A 24,277-nucleotide genomic window follows, 5' to 3' on the forward strand; every position below is an offset into this window, starting at 1 on the left:
TAACTAATTAAAGTTTTTTTTAAAAGAGTCAGAGATGAAATGTGTTTAAGCTGCAAATGAGAAGAATTTAACAGTCAGTAGCCTGTATTTATTCCAATATTACTAAGCTTGAACCAGAATAAACAAATGTTTTCAGAATAAAAAAAGGAGAAATGCATGCAATTTCAGTCCCAAGTGCAATGAAGTTTGATGTTGTGACAAAGAAAAAGTTTTCATATAAGAGTAGTAGCAGTAGTTCTCCCTCCACCAATGACTTTGTTAACATGATCTTAAAAAAATGTTATGTCTGGAAAATGTTGACAAATTCATTTTCCTGGAAAGTCTTGGAAATATATTGTCAATTTTCAAATTGAGATAACAAATGAAAAAAATGAATTTCAATAATAATTTATTCCATGTAAACACACATTTGATTGCAAGTCATGAAATATATCTGACAAGCAAATCTAATAGGTAATTAAATAAAATATATGTAGCCTAGTCATGCTATGCAGAGATTTAAAAACCCCAGTAATTCTCATTTGTTGATAATACAAATAAAACTAAAATTTACTTGCCCAGCAGCAAAGTCAACTTGGCCAAGAAAAACTTCTCTTCAGCTATAATGACTTTTTTATATATGCAATAGGAGCACAATCATCCTTATATTACTATCTTTTTTTTTCTAAAATATGCCGACTTAAAATCTGCAAATTCCTTAATGTTGTCATGGATTATATTTGGAGGCGCCAGCTTTACATGATTCCAATGAAAAATGTTGAAAAATGTGTTTCTATTTTTCTCAAATAAATGAGGACTGTATGTATTACGTTTTAAGACCAGTTACTTGGATAACAACATGAAATAAAAGGGAATGTTTAGAGTCTTCCTGGATGGCAATAAAAGTCCTGCCTCTCTTGAAGTATCAAAGTAAAACTGGGAATGTTTTAGTTTACCTGAATGGTAATATCTTTTACAGTTTACCAGCATAACAACACATTTTATGGATTACCTGATGTTTTAAAGTTTACCTGGATAACATCATGAAACAAATGGGAAAGTTGTCAAAGAGATATGAAATCTGGTAAATGATAGCTGTCATTTTAAATTCTCTATACTGCTAGATTCTAGAGTTACATATTCCTGTCCATTAATTTACACAGCACTGAATTAAAGCCGATTCATAAAATATTTAACTAAATAACCTACTTCTCATATTATACAAGGAAGGAACTGCTACTCTACTTAGAAAAGAATTTCTGGGAATTCATTATAGAAGCAGATATTTCTGAGTAATAAGTTTGTTTTCAAAAAGAATTAGTAGCTTGTTGGATATAACATCATTCATTTAGGATCAACTAAACATTACAAGCAAAAACCCCATGCCAATATGACCATCCATTCACAAATAGTAGCAATTACAAGATAGCCATCATGGCAACCATTTTGGATAAAACATTTAAACCATTTTCATTTAAGACCAAATCGATATCATAAAAGTCATGGGGTGAAAGCCCCATGTCAACATAGCCATCAATTTAAGAGATATAGCAATAACAAGATTTTCAAGATGATGTCAGATTGCATTACTTTCATTCAGGATCAACTAGAAACTGTAGTTTTCTGGTAAAAGCCCCATCTTCATATGACTCAGTTCAGAAAGAACAATAAGATTTTCAAGATGTCTGCTATGGTAAACACATTGGATGTCACATCTGCACCAATTTCATTTAATAGGACATATTTTTGACACATCAGACATGATAAATAAAACATCTACTGGTACAAACCTCATGTTGATATGAAATTTATGTTCAGGAGGAATAGATAATAACAAGATTTTCAAGATGACTGCTATAGTGGAAAAATTGGATATAAGATTAGCACCATGTTCATTTAGAACAAAGAAAGTATCAAAAATGTCTTTCAGTGAAATCCTCATGTTCATATGACCATCTACTCAGGCAAAGCATCATCAAACAAGATTTTCAAGATGGCCACTGTGGCAGCCATAATGGATGTCCAAGCAGCACCATTTTAATTTAGGACTTACTAGACCTTGAGGTGAAGGCGAGTGTAAAGTTTACAGCAGTTAAGTAGTCAGCAAACTTGTGGTAATGCCTTGTGGTTTTCATGCCATTTGGTTTACTACATGATACATGGAGTCTAGTACATCCCAAGATGCTGACAGGGGGATCTCCACACTTGTCACCAAAAAATAAGTGAGAGGTAGGAAAAAAAGGAGGGGAAGTAGCAAATGGCCATAGTTCAAAACTTACCTAATAGTACAAAATACATCTCTCTTCAAGCCACAATCTGTTAGAACTCTATTGAATCAAAATTTGTGAAAGATGTTGCCTCTGTTTGTATAAGCATTAATCTGCTGAAAGTTTCAGAGTTTAATCTGTTCCTTATCTGTGCATGAAAATTGCTCTGTTCTGAGAACCCATTTTACAGTCTGCTCTCTGAAGGGGCATATGCACAGTTAGCCCAGCCAGCTTAAACAAGTTGGGAAACTGTTCTTTATGGTTGTTATGTACAACTTTCCAAGATCACGGGTATTACCTTTTCAATATTTCTGCTCCAAAATAAGATTGTTCACTTACATAAGCTCTGCAAAAGTTTCACTTTCTTGAATCAGTGATTTACTGACTTCTATGCTATATGTCTTATCTGTTCCATATTAGGGTATCAAGGCAAAAATGTCAGTCTGCTTCTTCAGATAGAGGTATTTTGACCAAAAACATATCTTTATTTATCTTAATTTCATTTTCATTTTATATTCTTATTTATTCAGTTTATGTTAACCATTAAAGGGCTATATAGTTTTCTAGCACAATATCTGGCAGGGCTAAATTGTTTGAGAAAAGAAATGAAAATTTCACTTTACTTTTAAATTATTTATTAGGATTTATATTTTGCTATTTCAACATTCAATTTCAAAATACTACTGAAAGGGGTGCTGACCAACATGCAGTCTATTTTTGTCCAATTATATCAGACTCATCATTATTACCATTTTTTGGCTCAAAATCACTCATTTGTATCTCCACTAATACTTTTCCAGCTCCACTAATCTAATATACTTCATAACTTTAAAAACCACTGTCATCATCAACATGATCAGTTTGTACTTGCCAACAAAATCAAACCAAGCTGGGAATGGCCATTTTGGATTTTCTAGATAGCTCATACTTTGAAATATCCATTTGTAAAACCTCCTTAATACAAGGTTCAAACTATCACAGATTGCTTGTTCCTGGGACCAATATTCCAATCAAATTTGGGGCCCAGAGTGGCCGAGAGGTCTAAAGTGCTATCTGTTACGGATCATTGCCATCTCACCTCTGTCTGTGTGGGTTCGAGTCTCGGATTCGGCTAATGTGGGTATGTGAGAAAGCTTGCCAGTTGCTTCTCGTGGGTCAGTGGTTCTTTCTGGGGTTTTCCTGGGTTCTTCCTCCACCATTAATACTGGCCGCCATGTATAGACTATCGTGTGCTGAAAAATGGCGTTAAACCCTACAACAACAACAACAACCAATCAAATTTCATTTAACCATTAAAATTTCCAGTCTTCCTGAGCAGTCATATACATTAATGGTCACTAATGTACAGTAATGGTGATGTGATTTGGATTTTTAACGTAGCTTTAACAATTTTTCAGTCATATCGCTACGATGTCTGCAATGTGGCAGTTTATAGTGATGTCTAGCACTGGGGCATCACGCCGCAGACATGTAGCATGATGTCCCACCCAGTCACATTATCCTGACACTGGGCCGACCAGTCCTAACACTAACCTCTTAATGCTGAGCGCCAAGCGAAGCAGCGTACAGTAATGGACTGTGATGTATAGTAATGGAGATGAAAATACAATAATGTAAAGGAAATTAAAGATGCGTTTCTTTGGGTAAAGTTTGTTGTTGATGTTGTCTGTTCATTGACATTAACATGAAAATTGATGCTGCTGGTGAAAAGTAAGAGAACACCAACATGAATATACTGTATGGTAAACTATCCCATGAATTTTATTTTGTTGTTATAGGGTTTAACAGGAAGAACCTGGGAAAACCCCGGAAAGAACTACCGACCAACGAGAAGCTACTGGCAAGCCTTCCCACATACCCACATTGGCCGAGCCCAAGACTTGAACTCATGCAGACAGAGGTAAGATGGCAGGGAACCATAATGGTAAGCACTTTAGACCACTCAGCCACTTGCATCCCCCAATATTATAATAGCAAATAAACAACAAAAAATGTATTGTCATGGAACTAAGCACAATTATAGTTTTTCTTTCTGTCTCCAGTTGTATATAATATAGAGGTGACAGATTTTGCTGAATTATATCAACCACAAAAATATATATATATTTTACATTTGTTTTCCTTTTGTTGTTGTTGTTATTCCTGATGACAATATATATAATGGTGCTTGTGTCAAGAACTGGAAAATTAATATACAGTACAGCGTATACTGTTCTACAATAAAAATAATGTAGAGTTGTAGAGCTATATAACTTAATATGTTTACTATTTTATTTCTGTCCCCATTTAAGAGACTATTAAGTTTTCAGTTTTAGCTTTAATTAAAATGGTTATATGATTTATATTTTAGGACCAGTAACTAAAACATCATCAATAATTTTATAGCTATTGATATTGCATTTTATAAAATATTTCTAAAATAGACAAGACAAGTTCAAGTGCATAACTAGGAGATTATCCTTTCATGAAAAAATACACCTATTCACACCTGTTGAATGAGCCTTTGATGTTCACATTAACTGCACAGATAATCCAGTAAGTTGAGTAGGCAGCATCATGTAAAAACGAACATATTGTTTGACGGCATTCTTTTAGATGTAACATTCAAACATTATTAAAGGATCTGAATTGATGTATGAGCAATAGTGTTTCCTACAGACTTTCCGTAATGTTTAAACAGTGATTTTTAATGTCAATAATTGGATCCAAGATGAAAAGAATGAGTTAATGTATGTATGTATGTATGTATGTATGTATGTATGTATGTATAGGGTTTGATGGCACATCAGCACAATTCAGACTATATGGTATAAACTAAGATCAGGTAGCATTAAAAAGGCACACAAAACAGATATAAATATCAAGTAAATTTTTTCTAATAACTACAATGTTTTAAAAACCTCAGATTGGACTTCATCATGTGATGCATCCAAGGGCAAAAAGGTTAATCACTTCTTATGACATGCATGATTACAAGTCAATTAAGAAATATTGTATTAAGAATGTATTTGGTATAATGGGTTCTTTGATGATCATTCTGGGCAGCACCTTCTTTGCTCAGGTTTGGACTTGAGGTACCACTCTACCCATGCTCCATCATAAATTTGAACATCCTCTTTCCCACAAAGAAAGGCTGCAAGGGCAATACAGCAAGCTGTCACACCTGAATTTTTTAAAATGAGATTTACTATTTAAAACATATCATGGCAAAATTTGTATGACTTGGTCTTCAACACATTGGTTTTAGTTACATGTATTCTTTAGCTTCATCAAAAAAGGTATGCATTCTCTGCTACTTCATTCTCTGATTCTGGGTGTTCAAAATTAAGTGTTAATTATTATTATATTAGGGGTGATGGGGTGGAGTCTGATATTACAAAGAAATGTGGTCCTGACTTCTATGTCCAAAATCCCACTGAATACAGTAGTTATGACTCAAATGAATTGAAGGACCAGCTGATTTAAAGTGAGGCTAAGTTACTTAATGTTAACGAAGCCATGTAGTCCATGCAGCGAGTAAAATAGTTGGCATTACTACTGAAATAAACAAAATCAACCTAAACACTGATAAGTTGAAAAATTTAAGTTCGAACAATATGTGGAAATAATGTACGACAGATAAGTGTCAATATTATTTTTTATGTATTAATAATCATCAATTACTTTATGCAGATCAATTAATACCTGAACCACATGTAGCAACAAGTGGCTTTTGAAGATCCACCCCAGTATTTCTGAACAGCTTTTGCAGTTCATCCTTTGTTTTCACAGTCTTGGTTTCTGGGTCCATAATCTCTGAAAATGGGATATTTATGGATCCTGGAATGTGTCCTGGCTTTATTCCTAGAAGGAAGAATACATATCAAAAAGTGGATAAGGCAAAATGGAAAGGATAACAAGAACAGTTATCAGCACACTGAGTAATAGTTTAAAGCATATCAGCACAATAAGGGGTATATGGTGCCAACAAAGTGCACCAATGAAAAACAAGAGCTGTATGCAGGAAAGATTGTTTTTAATGTTGCCTGGTGGACTGGGATTTTCAGAATGTTAAAACAGAGAAGCAGTACAGTATCTCTAAATTCATCAGTTACTTTTCAAAATATTTATTTACTGGCCCATGTCAATAATGTTTGATATACATAGAGTAAACAATTTATACTGATAAGATTGCTATCAGAACACATGACTAATAGAAATAAAATTTTCAAACAACAGACATTTGAAAAAATACATTATATCATCAAGGAAAAAGATAAACCAGTAAGTTTAGCCATTCAATGAAAGTGTCAGTATACATGTATGGTGAATCATAAAAATCACTTTCATGTTACAATATCTTTATTTAATGTTGTTGTTGTTATATGGTTTAACGCCATTTTTCAGCACATGATAGGCTATACATGGCGGCCAGTATTAATGGTGGAGGAAGAACCCGGGAAAACTTAAGAAAGAACCACCGACCCACGAGAAGCTACTGGCAAGCTTTCTCACATACCCACATTGTCCAAATCCGAGACTTGAACCCATGCAGACAGAGGTTAGCTTTATTTAATAACTTGATGACTAGTTATTAATCCTTTATTAATTAGGATGGCAAGTTAACAGTCAAATGTATTTTATTAAGCAATTAGTCAACATACAGGTATAGAAAAATAGCTAAAGGATATTTCAAAATTATTTAGTTTAAAAAAATTACAAAATAAAAAGTTACTTTCATTTTTTCACTGCACTGAACCATCAACCTGTTATTCTAAAGCAAAGATTATGAATGATGTGTAATTATCATGCCTTTGTTTGTCTTTGTTTTTTTACCTGTTATTCATGAAGTGTGGTTTATCAAACTTTTGTTACCTGCTGCCTTTGTTGTTATGCCTTCATTATACAGCATCAGGAGATAAAAATTATAATTTTAGCTAATTTTCTCAGGTGGACCACACATAATATTCTATAAGCAATTTTTGCCAGGGATATATATATATATTATCATCATGGTGGCTCAGTCATGAGAGACCATGCGAGTACATGTAGTGCCCTTGGAGTGTCATCTCTCTTTGGGTTTTGGCAATGTCTGGTTAGGCTGAAAAGGACTATGCACGTGTGACAGTCCCTATCACAGTTGGTGCAGATGCACTGGGAAGTCTGAGTTGCTGTGGTTGCTGCCACACTCTTCTTTCTCTCACGTTTCTCTGCCGCCATCTGGCCTCTCCTCGCATCAGCAACTGCTATGCCCTTATGGACCATCTGTCTCTAGGTGCCTTGGTCCTCGACCTGCACTTCCCAGCCATTGGGTGAAATGTTGCATGCCTACATGTGCCTCTTGCACACATCCTTGAAACAGAGTGAGGGGTGGCTGATTCTTCTGGTGCCAGAGGCCAACTGTCCATATAGGATGACCTTTGGCAGCATCCCATCTGCCATGCATCAGATGTGTCCCTGCCATTAAAGGCAGCATTTGCTCAGCAGGGAGTACATGCTGGGGATACTTGCATGCTGCAGGATCTTGCTATGTGGGACATGGTGCCAGCTGATTTTCAGGATGCATTTTAGGCACCATATATGGAAGGAGTTGAGCCAATGCTCTTGCCTCATATAGGTGCTCCAGGTCTCACTTCCATATAGGAGGTTGCTGAGAACGCAAGCCTTGTACACTTGGATCTTGGTGTGCTCTGTCAGCACATTGTTTTCCCACACCCTATTTGTCAGTTGTGACATGATGGTGTATGCCTTTCCAAGCCCTCTGTCCAGCTCCACATCGAGCAAGAGAGTGTTGCTGATGGCTGACCCCAGGTAAGTAATGTTGTTGACTGCTTCCTGGGTGACACCATCGATTTTGATGGAAGGGGCAGTGGTGGCATCTTGCACGCTGACATTTGTCTTGTTCAGGCAGATGGTGAGCCCGAACTGCTTGCAGGCATCAGTGAAACGGTCTCCCAGGCTCTGGAGTTCATCCTCGGTGTGGGTCACAAGAGCAGCTTCATTTGCAACAGGCATCTTCCTGATGAACAACGACCTCACTTTGGTCTTCAAGCACAGTCATGCCAGGCTGAACAGCCTCCCATCGGACCTGGTCTGCTGATATATGCCATCAGTGGATGAGTCAAAGGGGTAGGAAAGGAGCAGGGAGAATATCCTGAAATGAGTCGGTGCTAGCACACAGCCATGCTTCATGCTGCTGTTGATGGGGAAGGAGTCTGAGGAGGATCCATTGTACAGGACTGTTCCCTTCATATCAACATGGAAAGATATTATCATGCTGCAGAGTTTTTTGGGGGTTGGCAGCCTTTCTTACTGAGAAATTCAAATAGGCCCTTCCTCCTGACCAGGTCGAAGGCCTTAGTGAGGTCAATGAACATCATGTAGAGTGGCTGACCTTGCTCTCTGCTCTCCTCTTGGAATTGTTGGAGGGAGAAGATCATATCTGTTGTCGACCTGCCTGCTCTAAAGCCACACTGAGATTCCAGGTACATACAGTCCGCCAGCAGCTGCAGTCTGTTGAGGATGATGTGGGCATACACTTTGCCAACGATGGCCAGGAGTGAGATCCCTCTGTAATTGTTACAGTTACTGCAGTTGCTGTTGTTTTTTGTAAAGGGTCACAATGGTGGTGTCACATGTCTTTGGGGACTGCTCCACTAAGGTGGTGCTCTACAGTTTTGTATTTTGCATAGGGTTAGGATTTTAAAGAAAAAGAACTTCCCCCGCTTTCCTCACTGGTTATACTGGCTATTTAAAAAAGACCTTGTACATCTTAGGTATAATTCAAAGAACCTTTAATTCCCTTTATTTTGGTGTATGATTGATGGGTGTACTATGGTTTATAGAGTATACAACTTGGCCTTACTTCTGATGTGCACCTTTCAAAAAAGTGCTAGCTCTACTTGGTCATTTTCACTTCCTGAACTTCAGAGGTCAATTGTATAAAAAAGAGCCAATAACTTTTTTTACATTTTATATATTTGGTAATTCATTCATTGCACTTTCCGAAGCTGGTATTGTCTAGTCTGGCAAAATTCATTTTCCCTATTTTAATAGCTGCTATGCATAGTGTACTTCAGACTAATTCAGGCTGATTTTTTAACACAAGGGAGCAGTCATTTTAGTTAGCAGTGTGCTTAAATCATGTAAAATTTCCAAAAGTACAATATCCAAAAGAAACATCATCCACATTACATTAATGTAGCATAGAGGTATGCCAACATTCTCTCCATTGTGCATGTTTTAAATGCGAACTACTTCACCTTACATACGTCACTCTCTAAAAAGTACATATTAACTGGTGAGCGCCCCCAAGGGCCGTAACGGTGACTAATGTTTCTCGGAAGTATAGCTATGAGTAGTGCTCCACCCATCTGGCCAATTGTTGCTTGTGATCTTCTCTCCGATCAGAGATTTCAGGGGGTGACCCCTTTCACTGTAGGACCTAGAGCCTTCTTGATGCCACTGTACATACCTTGGATGTTTCCAAACTCGGCACTGCACTGGATTCCTCCACACATTTGCTGCCAGTACTCATTCGTACACTGTCTAGCAATGCATTGGGTGATGCTTCAGGCACTTCTGAGGGCAGCAATCATCTGTTCATTGGGACATTTTTTGCAAGCTAAGAAGGCTTTTCGTTTGTCCTCGATTACTGGTTACATCCTTGAAAGGTGTGTGTTGAACCAGTCCTGACCGGACCATTGCTTCTTGCCAAATGTGGACATGGCTGTGCTGTAGATGGCACCCTTCGTGGCATTCTACTTGGCTGTGGCATCATGCTCTGGCAGGTCCTGGACAGCCTGGTCTAGGGCAGACATATACTCCTCCACCTTGGAGGGGACCGACATTTGCGCAGTGATGCGAGGGCAACCTTCAGGTTTTAGCAGTGTAGTGTGTGTGGCTGTAGGCACACCTTGCTGATCACAAGGGTGTGGTTGGAGTCACAGCCTGCACTGTAGTAGCTTCTAGTGGTGAGGATGTTGTTCAGGGCAGAGTGCCTGGTGATGACCGAATTGAAGAGCTGGAGTCTTCTTTGTTGGTTTCTTGTTTCTTTTGTCTAGTGTGGAATTTCCATCTGCTTGTCATGCTGAGCAACACACTGAGCTCCAGGCACCCACTGGAGCAGGCAGACTTTGGTGGGCCAACACCTTACTGACCGGGGGCTGCCCGGCTTGAGGCTGGCAGTAGTCAGCCAGTGGGATGCAATGATCCCTCCCACCATCAAAGCTGAAACATGGTGCCCCTTCCCTATGCCAATCAGGTGGGACTTATAACCCATAGATTGCCTGCTTCCGTTTTGTTTCCTCACTCAGGAGCAAGGCTGGAGTGGCCTCTCTAAGGTGCCAGCCTGGGCGTGGAGTATGAGGATCCCAGACTGCCCAGATGTCAGGATCCCCCTTTCTTCCTTGCTGGTGGGGTCCAAAGGAATGCTGAGCATGATATTTGGCACCAGTTTGGATGTAGGAGCTGATGGTAGGAATTCGTAGTTGACACCCAGCTGTCTGTTTTAAAATCAGTACAAATCAATGTTTTTAAGAGGTTACAAGAAACACTAAAAATACCCTATAAACCTGAAATACAACAAAATAACACCCTATATACATATATTGCTGAATACATGGAAATTATGATTTGTCGTTGATTTGTGGTTGTCTGAATAAAAATAAAAATAAAAGTAAAATAAATTTAAATGGTTATGATATGAATTATTATGACTTATTTTTTCCCCCTATTTATCACATAATTCAAGTAATAACATCACTCATTTGTACTTGATTGGAAAGGTCTAATAAATCAGGAGCAATACATAAACTATATTAATTTAACAAAAATATTTATGTGGACTTGTTAATATTTATAATTAAAAAAAAATAACAAATTATCTATTAATTTGTAAAACATTTTCTACATGGAAAATACCTTGTGTTTAGCGACTAATTTTTTTCCTCAAGTAAATCTATCTATCTATCTATCTATCTATCTATCTATCTATATATATATATATATATATATATATATATATATATATATATATATATATATATATATATATATATATATACATGCCTGTCTGCAAGTCGGTTACCTAATCTGGGCTCTGGAGCTGTTCCACTGAATCGACCCGAGGCTCTGGCATCAACTAACTGAAAATTCTTCTCTTTCAAATTTTTCTCAATATCAGGGAAAGCCTTTATTAGGTGAGGTCTGAACTTAGCTTCAAATTTTTCGAATGGGTAGTTATACTTTTCAGCGGTGACTGGTTGCCCATCATTGCACCACCTACTGAACCCTCCATCTAAAACAGACACCAAATCATGTCCAAAGACACGGAATGTCCACCAAACACGTTGCGCTGAAAAGATTCCAAACGCAGCATTTGTATCATAGACTACTACATGTGTCTTGTTACTAATTCCCAAGCGCCCTACATAGTTTTCAAACTCCTGAGGGGAGGGCAACATATGATCAAAGCTCGAGCTCTTATCACAACAATCGTCAATGTCAAAAAACTGGGCCCCTGGTATATGCGTAGACTCAAATTCTTCTTTAGGATTTCTCTTCATTGCTGGTAGATACCAAGAAGCATCTAAAACTCTAACATTTTTGTTGCCATGTACTACTGCACTGGCAAGCTGTTTTACAGAGATTAGGGCGGAGATTTTATGCATTGTCCTCGCGAAGCTAATCACTTATTAACATGGTTTGTTTACCCATTTTAATACCGCTTGTATCAAGGAAATGTTATTGTAATACGAAAAACAAATCCATTTGAAAAGAGCTGGTAAAGTTGTCAGGAGAATATATACATTTATATATATTTCATTTAAACTAAAACTATAACTGATACTTTAAATTTAAAAGAAATGTGTTGTCAGTAAGATGATTTTTCAGTATTATAAGCGGTTTAGAGAGGGGCAAGATGTCGGACAATGACACAGAGGAAATGGAAAGTGGAGAAAAAGAACCAGAAAAAAGGCCGCAAAGATCCCACAAATTAGCAAGATTGACAGAATTATATTTTGAAAAGGAAACCAGAGACCACAACAGGAAGGTATTTAAATCAATTCCATTAAAAGTAGTTGTTCTTCATCGTTTTCCCCATTTCCTGGGAGGTGGTAGATTTGTCGTAATCAGATTATATAATTGTGTATTCCCTGCTTGGTCGGAATTAATTCAACGAAATTCTGCATTTTATCGGTATATAAATTATATAGACCATACGCGTTTCGGTAGGACCATATACGCATACTCGTATAAGTCTGACCTTGGACGTATACACATAGTGTACTAAAATGCGTCAAGTGTTGTGCAGAGAATTGTTGAATAAAAAGATTAAAAACATTGAATAATTATATGTTGTAATCCACCACCTAAAATATTAGATACACAACCATCACAGCGTTTTTTTTTTTTTTTGTAATTGTAAATTTCTTTCCCAGCAATGTTTATATGTAATAATCTTTGTAAATGTTTTGGAATTTTTAGTTACCTATGACATAGGTTGCAAACCACTCTGGTGGCCTATAGTCTGACTCTACATCCCCGTTTGTTTGTACCCCCTACCGATTTCAAAAACGAGAACGTTTAATGTGATAAAAAGTGCACAGAACTAAGTCAATTGAATCATTGATTTATAATTTCTAACCTGACTGTGACCAGAATGGCACCAATACAGGCATCCCCTGCACCATTTCATGCTTAACAGACTTTCCATACTAGCACGGTGCCATATTGCATACACTATAGGCTGATTTATTTCCATCAGACAACATAATGACTTAGTTCATCCTGTTCGGCAAATGGTGAATAATTGTGTAAATTACATAACGTTGAGAGTTTGGAATTATATCCCTCTGCATACATGAACATAGACATTAAACTGCTTGTTAAATCCACTTGAAAAGCATAGTTGTCATTTTCCTTTGCTTGATTTGACAATGTAAATATCGGAAGCAGATGACTTATGTATGTACATCTGTAGTCATGATACACCCCTTTGCTGAAAATGGACTTGTCCAGAAACTGGAAATGGATCCGAGCATGTCTGTCTATTGCACTGAAAACTTCCGTTAAGCATGAAACATGCATAAGATGACAGTGTTCGGGCCACTCTACTCAGAGTCAAGTTAGAAACTATAAATCAATGAATGAATTGACTAAGTTCCTTGCACTTTTTATCACATTAAAGGTTTCCATTATTTAAATCGTTAAGGGGGTACAAACAAATGGGTTTGTATTATCAGACTATAGTGGTTAGAGTGTCACCTCATATGTGAGAGGTCGTGGATTCAAACCTCATCCGAGTCATACCAAAGACTTATAAAAATGGTTATAACAGCTATCTCACTAGGCACTCAGCATTAAGAGGTTAGTGTTAGGACTGTCAGCCTGGTGTCAGGATAATGTGACTAGTTGGGACATCATGCTACATGTCTGTGGCATGATGCCCCAGTGCTTGACATCACTATAAATGGCCACACTGCAGACATCATAGCGATATGACTGAAACATTGTTAAAGCTATGTTAAAAATCCAAATCACACACAGACACTTCTGAAAAGTTTACTACAGTAATACCTCGTGCATTTGCATTTCGGGATTTGCGAATTCGCGAAATTTTCATTGGTGCCCTCTACGTACATGTTTTCTTTATTTTATTGAATTGTACCTTCGTTATATGACTTCTGTGACATATGAAGTTTACCTAGTTTACCTTCCTGACAATGACAAAGAAAATGTCAGTCATTAAGTTTACAGTCCCATTCGTTACTTGATTTTACCTTACTGTGAGTGCAAAAGAAAACGGCAGCCAATGAATTAGGATAGGGGTAATATTAGTATATATGTACCGTACTGTAAATGCGCTAGTGTGGCAAATACCCATTAGGCGATACTGTACTCTATTTTTACGTCAACCATTTATTTCTCTTTTTAAGGGTAATATATTAAGCTAACTTTTAAATGAAATTAAAGTGCTTTGGGAGCATGATTTGGGTCATATTTAGGGTTTAAACCCTAGAAATAAGCATTTATTAGCGTTTTTAGTGACTCGTACCAAACATTCGTGATTCCTTCTGATCCGCGACTGATTCTGGAACCTAACCTCGCGAATGTTCGAGGTATTACTGTATAGATAATTTTCAGATACTATTGTTAGCTGGCCAAGCCTATCCCATAGCCGCGTCCGGTACAATCATGCGCATTTTACGTAGGGCAACTTCAGTGTCCTACACTTCTTACATGAATAGAACATTTGTCATTATAGATCTCTGCAGTTAGTAATATACAATAATATGCCAGCCCACAAGTATAAGAGCTGAACTGTACATTTTCATCAAGTATATTTAACAATACATGAGTATCTATTGGTTTGTGTTACTGCATCATGACTCTCATCTTAACTGTGCTCCCCCCTTATGACTGCATGGTAATGAATATTCCGAAAATAAACAAGTTAACTTATCTAATTAGCAGCAAACAATGAACAACAAAGGCAGCACATCACATATTAAGCAGATTCCTCAAAGATTTGCCGTTTAGTTAATAAATTAAATGGGAATGAATGTGAATCCCAGCTGCTTGTGATACATTGGATTGGCTAATGAATTTACTTTCTCTCTCTCTCTCTCTCTCTCCTTAGTTTGCAAATTCCTTGAACAAATATGGCCAATAATGATGAGTTAACTCATCCTGCTATACATTTGCAATGGCCAGTTGCAACAGTACTATCAACTATGTGCAACTTGTGTGGCTTCTCGGATTGGGCTTGGGATCTGATTACACTGGTATTGATAATGCTGTATTACCTGTATGCATCCATCTACTATGAAGTTAATTATATGCAACAAAGGGATTTGTAAGTCATCGTGTTTTCGTGAGTATATAGTCTTGAAGAGTCATCTAAATACACATAGATTTGTACAAATTGAAATTCTGGTCACATAGGAAAATTGTCCACCCACCCCTTTCCTTTCAGAAACAGATCATCCAACTCTGTAAGTCCTATCCAGGACCACAGACAGGGTAGGACAAATTACGGGGGACCACAATGGTTAGGGGGTCCACTGTTGTTTTAATTTGTGATTCTTTGGGGCCTACTGGATAATTTTTCCAAGGGTCCACAAATCCTGTCTGTTGTTCTGGTCCTCTCTGATGCTTTTTGTGCTCATATCTGCTTTTCTCTTTTAGGGCAGATTACTGAACTATTCACTCATGATTTTTAAACACACTATTTCTGTGAAGGGTGTACAGATGTCAAACCTTTACAAATTTGTTTGAAACTTTCTTAACAAACATAAGCTATGTTAATGACAATTGCTTAAAAGTTGCCCTACATTGATTGCACATGTATTAAATATTGGAATGGAAAAACCCAAATTCGACTTCCTGAAAAAGGTCTATAAATGGCAGTTGAAAAGATGAAACCACCCCTGTACCATGTACTTGAAAGCAAATGTGCACACCTTTCAGGTATACTGTTCATCTTAATTTCTTTGTTGTCACTAAAACTTTACCTTAACTGTTCATTGATGACTCATTAAAGAAATAAAGTCAGTATATGAATGAACTAAACTAAACCCTTGTTTCAATTGAATCAACACAGCCAACATGCAAGTACATCTATTTTTAGGGTTTTCTTAATGTAACCACTCACTTTATTGCTTTGTTACAGCAGCCCATTGATAGGATTGGAAATATTAGTTTTTATTATTTGTCAACATACTTGGTTTATGTTAGGCATTGGTTAAATAGTATTTGCTTTGCTGTTTTTGTTGTTGTTTTATTTTCACAACGAGTGGAATATAACCTTGACCTAACAATGTCTCTTGAATTCCACAACGTAGCATTGTCTCATATGTTTCTGACTTACATAATTGCATTTTAAAGCTAAATCTTCAGGAACATAATATTTTGACTCTTTTTTTTCTCTCAATTGTATATTTTCCATAATATATTTGCCCAATGGTTTACGAAAAGAGACAATCTAATAAAATGGTACTTCCAAGACAGTGACATCCACAATTATTTCTCTATGACATGCCTACCTTTGGTTCTAAACTGATTTTTATGAAGAAAATGATGTGCATGCGGCAATTAAACACAAATTGTTTTGAAACACAAGTTTGTATGTTTTTATCATCAAAGGATAACTTGTGGAAATCAGGCAGTAATAGTTGCTAACTTAATCAGGAAAGGGTTAATGGTCATTCAATCAGCTATCAAAACACATGCCTTTGAATGTGCAAGAATTAGTTTGTCATCACGATTTATATCAACACCAACTATTTGATGGCTTGAAGCCTACATTTCACCTTGAGCAATAACATAACACTGGAACTAACCTGACCAATGCGAGAAAGCAAAAATGGATGGTCATTCAAGGTTTCTCTTAAAAATCACAGGGCAAGTTATTTTCGCATTCCTAACAGTAGAAGGCGGTGTTTACATTTTCTTTGTCAACTTAGTTGCCCACTTTGCCTGGTAGCATGACTCGTGCTTTTAGTCCTTTCTAGTCCAGTTAAAATGGCCCCAAAACCTGAACTGATATTTATGAGTGATTTGGGGTCTGATCTCACCTAAGCAAGCAAAATTTGAAGACAGATTTGTCCACAACACATCAGTGCACATTATTGTGAGAAACCTACTGGTATTTCATGCATCTAATGATTGACAACGTGTAATTTGCATATGGTATAACACATTTCTACCTTCATTTTCTCTCCAACACCATCCATAGTACATCATCTTGCACCTGTTCATAATTGTTATTTACACTTAATTTAATAAACTGTCTGACCAGGTTGCACATGATTTTTCAGTAAGTTTTTTGGCAACAACAGGGCTATCACAAGTTGTGTTGGACGAAGTGGCATCTGGGCAAGCCTCACTTTCAACACCCCACCCCTCCAAAAAACACAGCAAGGTGTTTATTTTTTAACTATATTTATAAGTTATGAGAATATTAACTGAACATATTTAATTGAAAAGCTGTATGTCTATTTAAGTAAAATACAGAAAAGAGAACATGCTTCATGAAATGACACCCCCACAGGCTTGGCACCCCATTTAGTCACCTTATATTGTCCACTTCTTATGACAGCTTTGGACATCAGGTCCTTTCATATTTGTTCAGTTTATACCAGTCCATTATCCATTATGGAAACATTACTAAAAATTGAATAACTTTTGACTTCTCAACAACTGCTCAACACAGTTTGAGCAAAATTTGACAAAACCATCTTGGCCTTTTCAGACTGATACAAATGATGCTGATCTTTTATGAAATATGACATCCATTACCAAAATGAGAAAAACCTTTAAATATTTTCTTTTAAAGAAAAATCTGATTAGAATTGGACTCTGACGTTGCTGGGATTTCAGTAGAAGTAATGTTTTGTACTCTCCTGTGAGGTCCTTGAAGTGTTCAAAGAATTTTTTTAAGATACAGGCCCAGGGCTGGTGACTTATATAAACTCACAAGCCCAGACTGAAATTCCAAAACATTCGAGTCCAATTTCAACATGCCCAAAATTTATCCTTTTTTAATAGTGTCACACAGTGTTGCAATAGCTACAGTTTGACTATAAATTCAATAGGGTTCAAAGGGATTTAAAGGTAATGCAGGTGTCATTAGTGTTCATCACTACACACTAGGGACTGGATGGTCCTGGTGTTCAAACTTCTCTGCTGGATTCTGTGAGTGAATCCTGGTCAGAACTGTGTTGAGGTATGTCTATGTTTTGTTTGCAGTATGTGCAAAGAATGAATAGTCCTCCCCCCGTCTTTTGTTTTCTTTTTTTTTCACTGGTGTGCTTCACAAAGTAAAACTCCACCAACCTAGAGTTCTTAAATTTATTTTTGTTGGGCTTTGCAAATAGCTAATTGCATCCTAAATTGGCTTCAAAAATGGGTTACACTTGAACACTATTCCGACAAATGAAATGATCATGCTTTGCATTCTATATATGTAGTGGAATCCGACTTCAAAGAAACTTTGCTGCTGTTCACAAACTTGTAAAATATATAATACATCTGGCTTAAGCAATCTTATTCAGGGTAATGATATGTAATAACTTTTGTTCTTGCACATATATCTAGCATCCTATAATGGGTTGTTTTACTTACTGATCCTATGGATGCGTATTAGCACAATGGGCTCACCCACTGCAGCCATCGAACACATCTCACTAGCTATTGTAGCTGTTGTCAGCCAGTTAAGTAATATGTGAAATGGTTATTTATACCTGACCTTTTTGCATTTAGAGAGAGAAAGAGAGAGAGATCATTAGGTGAAAGATCTTGAGCTGAAAATTTAAACAACTATTTTTTTAAACAGGTTCATTAGATTTGTTTGTGGAAACCTTATCAATTTTCTTTGCCTAGATATGTTACCAGACTCATCTCTTCCAGTCCATGTACATCAACATATAATGAAAGCTTGACATTTTATATGCACAATATTTTGATTTGGAAACACTTTATCCATTTACTGAACACTTGTCAGCTAGTTTCCTTGAAATAGATGACCTGCATCAAAAGAATGTCTGACAACTTTTGGGATGGATTTAAGAATGCTTTTTAGCTATTTTATGAATTGCCCAAACAATTAGTATTTATTGGTCTGCTGTAATTATCACATAAATAATAGACGATAAACACTGTTTGGTGGTGCTAGATTTTTCATAAGATTGATAGTTCTTTTAAAGAAGTCCAAGTGGCTAATCATTAGAAATGTTTGTCTTTTACTTCCAGATGAGTTATATTATTAACTGGTATCACCTGATTGCCTTGTAATCAGCAACATGCATCAAAATGATCTTTGACAATAAAGATTTTGAATAGGATTTGAGAAAACTTAATTTATCCATTTGATTATTTATCAAAGCATTCACATTTATCCATCTCTTATAATTGTCATGTAAATAATTGATGATAAGCACCACTTGGAGGTGCTAGATTTTCAGTCGATTAACTGTTTTGGAAGAAATCTGAGTGGCTAAACATTTAGGAACAAGTGCCTTTTATTACCAAACACACATGTCAAAGAAATCTCACGAGTTATATTATTAATATTTATTACTGATCACCTAGTCAGCTTGAAATGAGTTACATGCATCAAACCAATCTGTGCCAAAGCAGTTTTTTGTAAGTCCTCATGCTCTGCACATATTGGAGCTCATGAAATGCCCATGGCTAGGTTAGGACTTGAAAGTTAGCAAATCTCACCTTGACATTGATTGCAAGATAGAAATAATAGCCTTGACAGTATATTGTTTGAAAGACGGGATCAATATATGAAAGAAACTGCAGACAATTATTTTGAGCATATCTGCTGTCAAGTATCTTGCAAACTTGAGCTTGCCTGAACTAAATTTGAGCTTGTCCCAGGCTTTGGGCAAGTGGTCTTGTAAAGCACTGGTTTTATTAAACAAAATTAATACCCAGTATCAACTTTATACTTTCAGCTTGCCATCATCTGTAGGAAAACTGAATCAGAGAGGACACCAGATGAAGCGTATTTGTTGAAGCAATCTCCAGCCAGGGTCCAAGTCATACAAAAGAGACGGGAGCAGAGACTTAAACAAAAGGAGCGAGAATTGGAGGTGATTTTCTCTATTTTAAATTTGTTCAGGCATACAAGAAGCAATTTTATATAATTTTATCCATTTCATTTTCTTGAAATTAGGTAATTTACAATTTTGACATATTGAGAAATGAATTTTTATGAAGATGAAATTTCCAATAATTATCAGTGTATACATGCCTGCCAGTTCATTTGTTTCCCCAGTACTGGATCGCTAGGCTTGGTCCATCAACACTCTATCTCACATTTGTGTGGTCGGCGGACCTTTGCCTACCCGCCCCCAATGATCTTAGTTCCAAAGATTATATTGAGGGGCCAGAAGTGCAGAATGATTCAGGTTGCCCCTCTCCACTGGGACAAATCCTGGATCAACAATCTTCTCAATCTGAAATACATGTTCCAGCCAGGCTAAATCTTCTCAAACAGACTTGGATCCTGTTCCATCATTGCCTGGACCATCTTGTCCTACACATTTAGATCTTATCCAATGAGCCTTGCAGCAGAAATATTTCAACCCTTCATTCGTGGAAAGAATTATATGAGCTAGAAGGTCCTCCACTTTAAAGACTCATAAATGGAAGTGGCTCATTTACAGGGACTGGTGCAAAGTCAGAATTCATTGTCCCATTGAGTGCCCCAGAGTCACAAGTAGCTGACTTCTTTCTTTGGTTGTTTGAGGAGAAAAGGTTGGCTCCAAATATTATTAAGGGCTGCCATTCTATGATATTGGATACGTTTTATCATTATGGCAGGGAGGATTTTGATCCATAGAAAGACTTTTCTGTCTTGTTGTCCAACTTTCACTTGCATAGGACTAAATCATTCACTTTGATTTCCTGAGTGGAATCTTTCCTGGGTTCTTACTTGGCTGAATTCAAGCTGATTTGAAGCTTTAGCCATGACCTTGCTGAAGCTCCTTTTATATTAAACCCGTTTCCTGATAGTGTTTGCTTTGGCATGCAGAGTCAGTGAATTAAGTACCTGCGGCCTCTGTTGACCAGCATACCATCAGCTTTGTTTGGGTGTTTAATTGGTTCTTATGATGCAACCCAGTTTCATTGCCAGGATTTGGTTGCAGTAAATGGGCAATCAGAAATTCTCATACTGCCTTTCTCCTGTATTGATACAAGCCAAGAGTCCTTCACACATGACCTAGTATGAATGTTCAGACTTTATCTGAAGCAGACTGAGTCAGAATGATGTCTTGTTGGTCTTAAATGAAAATGGTGCTAATCTGACATCCACAGCAGCCAATTTTAATTAATATTTTTTTTAACCAAAGAATATGATTCTTGGTTTCAGCACTCTGCAATGAATAGGATGAAATGATCTTATCTAGAATTCCTGGAATTTCTTTTCAGCCAGTAGAGTGTCTGTCTTTTTGAGGGACTTTTGTTTCGATTGTTTGGTTTTCATCAAGGAGAGCTTCATGGCTGCTTACTGCATGTGAATCTCAAATCAATCTACATATTTAATAGAAGATTCATTGTTGTTATTGTTATTATTAATATTATTATTATTATTATTATTATTCACTGTTTTCAGGCAAAACATTTTAGCAAAGAAATTAATTTTAAATTAAAATACTTCTTGACATTTAATATTGGATAGAACCTATGATAATCATTCATGTGTTGATAGAAAATCAAGATTTAGTATTGTAAGCTTCACTCTTAGAGCTTTGGTGAGAATTAGGATCTTCCTACTAAATTACAGGTAACATTTTTTCATCATTACAAATTGTGCCGTAAGTAAAAGGCAAATCCCAAAACATCTTGGATGAGCACATTAGGAGAATCTCAAAAGCTAATGTGAAATTAAATGATTTTTTTTTTATACACTGAAATTAAAACTTAAATCAATATATAATTTATATGTAGTTTATTTGTATCTATATGTTAATACAAATTTACTATTCCCCAGGTGGAGGATCTTCCCGACATTTTGGCAGAGAAATGTAGTCAGCTTGCTGAAGCTGTTAGGAAATCAAAAAAAGTAGTCATTTATACTGGAGCTGGGATAAGCACGGCAAGTTTGTCTTTTCTGTTTTGTCATTTATCCTTCACTTATTAAAAAGTGCCATGTTATTATTATTTATTATACTTTGCGGTGAAGATATCATTATGTTTCAAATAAAAATGCACTGTTAAGGTTGACAACTAAATGTAAACAATAATAATGTAATCATTTCTTACTGTAGACATCCTATTATTTTCACTATATAGTGTCCTGCAACCTGTTCACCTGTTTAGCAAAATTCTTCTTTGATTTGATGCCATTTGCATCCTTCCATGTATGTATAACAGATTTTTGTTAATGACAGAGATTGTAGATGGATTTTGGAAGTTAATTTAAAAAAAAAAAGAATAAATGATTACTCTATTTTCTTTTATCACACGATCAAAATTTTCATCTCGCATTTCATTTCAGTAAAAGTAACATATTTAGGGGCTTGTGACTGTTGTCGGCCAATTTTTTGCTTCGAAGTCACTGATGCCTTTTAGTGTAACATATTATGGAGGCTGTATGAATGATATAAAGGATTGCATTTCTTAACAAAGGAACATGCCGGAAATAATTTAATGAGGGGGCCACGAGTGACCAAGAGGTCCAAAGCACTCACTGTTATGGATCACTGACATCTCACCTCTGTCTGCGTGGCTTCGAGTCTTGGACTTGGCCTATGTGGGTATGTGAGACAGCTTGTTAGTAGCTTCTCGTAGGTCGGTGGTTCTTTCCTGGTTTTTCCCGGTTTCTTCCTCCATCATTTACATCATTTATACTGGCTGCCATGTATAGCCTGTAATGTGCTGAAAAATGGCATTAAACCATACAACAACAACAACTTTAATGAGAAAAATTTCAAGAAAGAGGGGAATTATGAAGGAAAAACAGTGTGACCCCTCTATAGCATGCTCAATTATAACAAGAATTTGGATATAACACAGTCTTGGGCTAGCTTAAATTTTTTTATATAAATATATTTTTCTTGCACACACATTCTTTCTTAAAAGTATGAAAGACATGTAAAATGTTTATTATCATTTTTGGGAAGAGATCACATATGAATATTACAAGGTGATCGTGGCTGCTGAAGTTTTATGTGTATTTTTCTCATACACGAAAAAATAGTTTTTCTTCTTACAAGTACGAAAAAGAATGTGTAAAATGTTTATTCTGGGATCGTGTAGGGCTTTGCCAATGTTGCAAACTGTGATTTTTTTTCCTTATTGGTGGCAAAATATACCATTTGCCGATTATATTTATTGGCAGCATTGCTGGCTGTTTAAAGTTGTATATACAACTATTTGTTTGGAGTTGAGAAATTCAGTCCCCATGAAAGGAAGCCATGATAATATTGTCAAGTACTATGATGCTACCTACACGATGCTTCAGAGGAACAAGAGATATTCTTTAGAACCTCACTGGATCATGATCCTAGAGATGTGTCAGCACTCTCTGAAAGAAGAGTACATATGGGGAGGCAAGCAGTGCCCCTGGAAAGGTGGCTAATGCCAGCTCAAGGTTCCGTGCCATGCAAAACATGACCAGACACGTGCTGCAGATTTGCACTGGTCTGGACTACCTTCATCAAAAGGGATTTGTTCATAGAGATCTTAAACTGGAAAATGTACTGATGAGAAACAAACCACAAGCATTGCACATAAAATAAGTTGAATCTATGGTAACTACTTGCTTATTACAGTATTTGACTTGCATTATTCATGTTTTTAGAATTGTGTGGAAAAACTGCAAGCCTAAAAAAAAATGTTTGAAATTTATCTATTGTTACAAAAACAATTTCTTTGTCCATATTGACAAACCATCTTAACAGTGCATTGCAGTATCATAATCTGCTTATGTTGACATCGAGCATGAGTACTGCATGTTGTGAGATATCCGCTTTTTTTGTTGTGGACATTTCTGGTAGTGGAGATCAACCGGACGAGGCATTATCTCGTAATCTATCTTTCGTTGGATTTTCGGCCGCTCGCTAGCAATTAATTTATTTACATAGACTGACATTTGTATGTGAATGGTAAGTAAAATTTCTCTTCATTTCACTCAGAATTAAATCCTTCAGAGCACTCTCATTTTCTGTACTAATCCTTGTCTCTCTGTTGTCTGTTGACCTGTTGTTAAATTTCTGATGCATGCATGGAAGGCAGCATCACTCCTACCACAGATGTATAAAAAAAACCCAATAAAACAGCATCTTACTTGTTATGATATTCAGTAGGCAGGGAGGAACAGTAAATGTACTCAGATAAAATAGTTTGCTGAAATTTCAGTGAAAACATATTACCTTTGAAGCACCGACTGTTATGAAAACATACTAAGCAGATGGAAGAAAAATAATCTCAATCATGCAATACAATTATTTGATGTTGCCGCCACTACGAAATGGGCATTTTGTTTGGTTCTTCAAAGCTGTCTTTAGCATTGACTTCAATAACACATGCAT

The 24,277-nt window shown here is 36.5% G+C and overlaps 2 protein-coding genes across 2 annotated transcripts in view; one reads left to right on the forward strand and one right to left on the reverse strand.

The window, feature by feature from the left end:
• Positions 1–371: 371 nt before the first annotated feature.
• On the reverse strand, positions 372–11,964 carry LOC149803310 (3-mercaptopyruvate sulfurtransferase-like). Its single transcript, XM_089953010.1, has 3 exons — positions 11,314–11,964; positions 5,931–6,089; positions 372–5,409 (listed from the first exon to the last, which is right to left on the reverse strand). The coding sequence occupies exons 1-3, from the start codon at positions 11,894–11,896 to the stop codon at positions 5,279–5,281; spliced, it is 873 nt and encodes a 290-aa protein (XP_089809136.1). The 5' UTR covers positions 11,897–11,964; the 3' UTR covers positions 372–5,278.
• Positions 11,965–12,133: 169 nt separating this feature from the next.
• The window catches only part of LOC149803311 (uncharacterized), a 71,399-nt gene continuing 59,255 nt past the window's right edge, over positions 12,134–24,277 (forward strand). Inside the window, exons 1-3 of the mRNA XM_089953009.1 lie at positions 12,134–12,279; positions 19,694–19,831; positions 21,736–21,840. Of these exons, the coding sequence (XP_089809135.1) occupies positions 12,148–12,279; positions 19,694–19,831; positions 21,736–21,840 (375 nt within the window). The 5' untranslated portion in view covers positions 12,134–12,147. The remainder of the gene's footprint in view (positions 12,280–19,693; positions 19,832–21,735; positions 21,841–24,277) is intronic.

The sequence above is a fragment of the Sinohyriopsis cumingii genome, chromosome 3 (genome assembly GCF_028554795.1).
Source record: "Sinohyriopsis cumingii isolate HCF-2022 chromosome 3, ASM2855479v2, whole genome shotgun sequence".
In the NCBI taxonomy this organism is placed as follows: Eukaryota; Metazoa; Mollusca; class Bivalvia; order Unionida; family Unionidae; genus Sinohyriopsis; species Sinohyriopsis cumingii.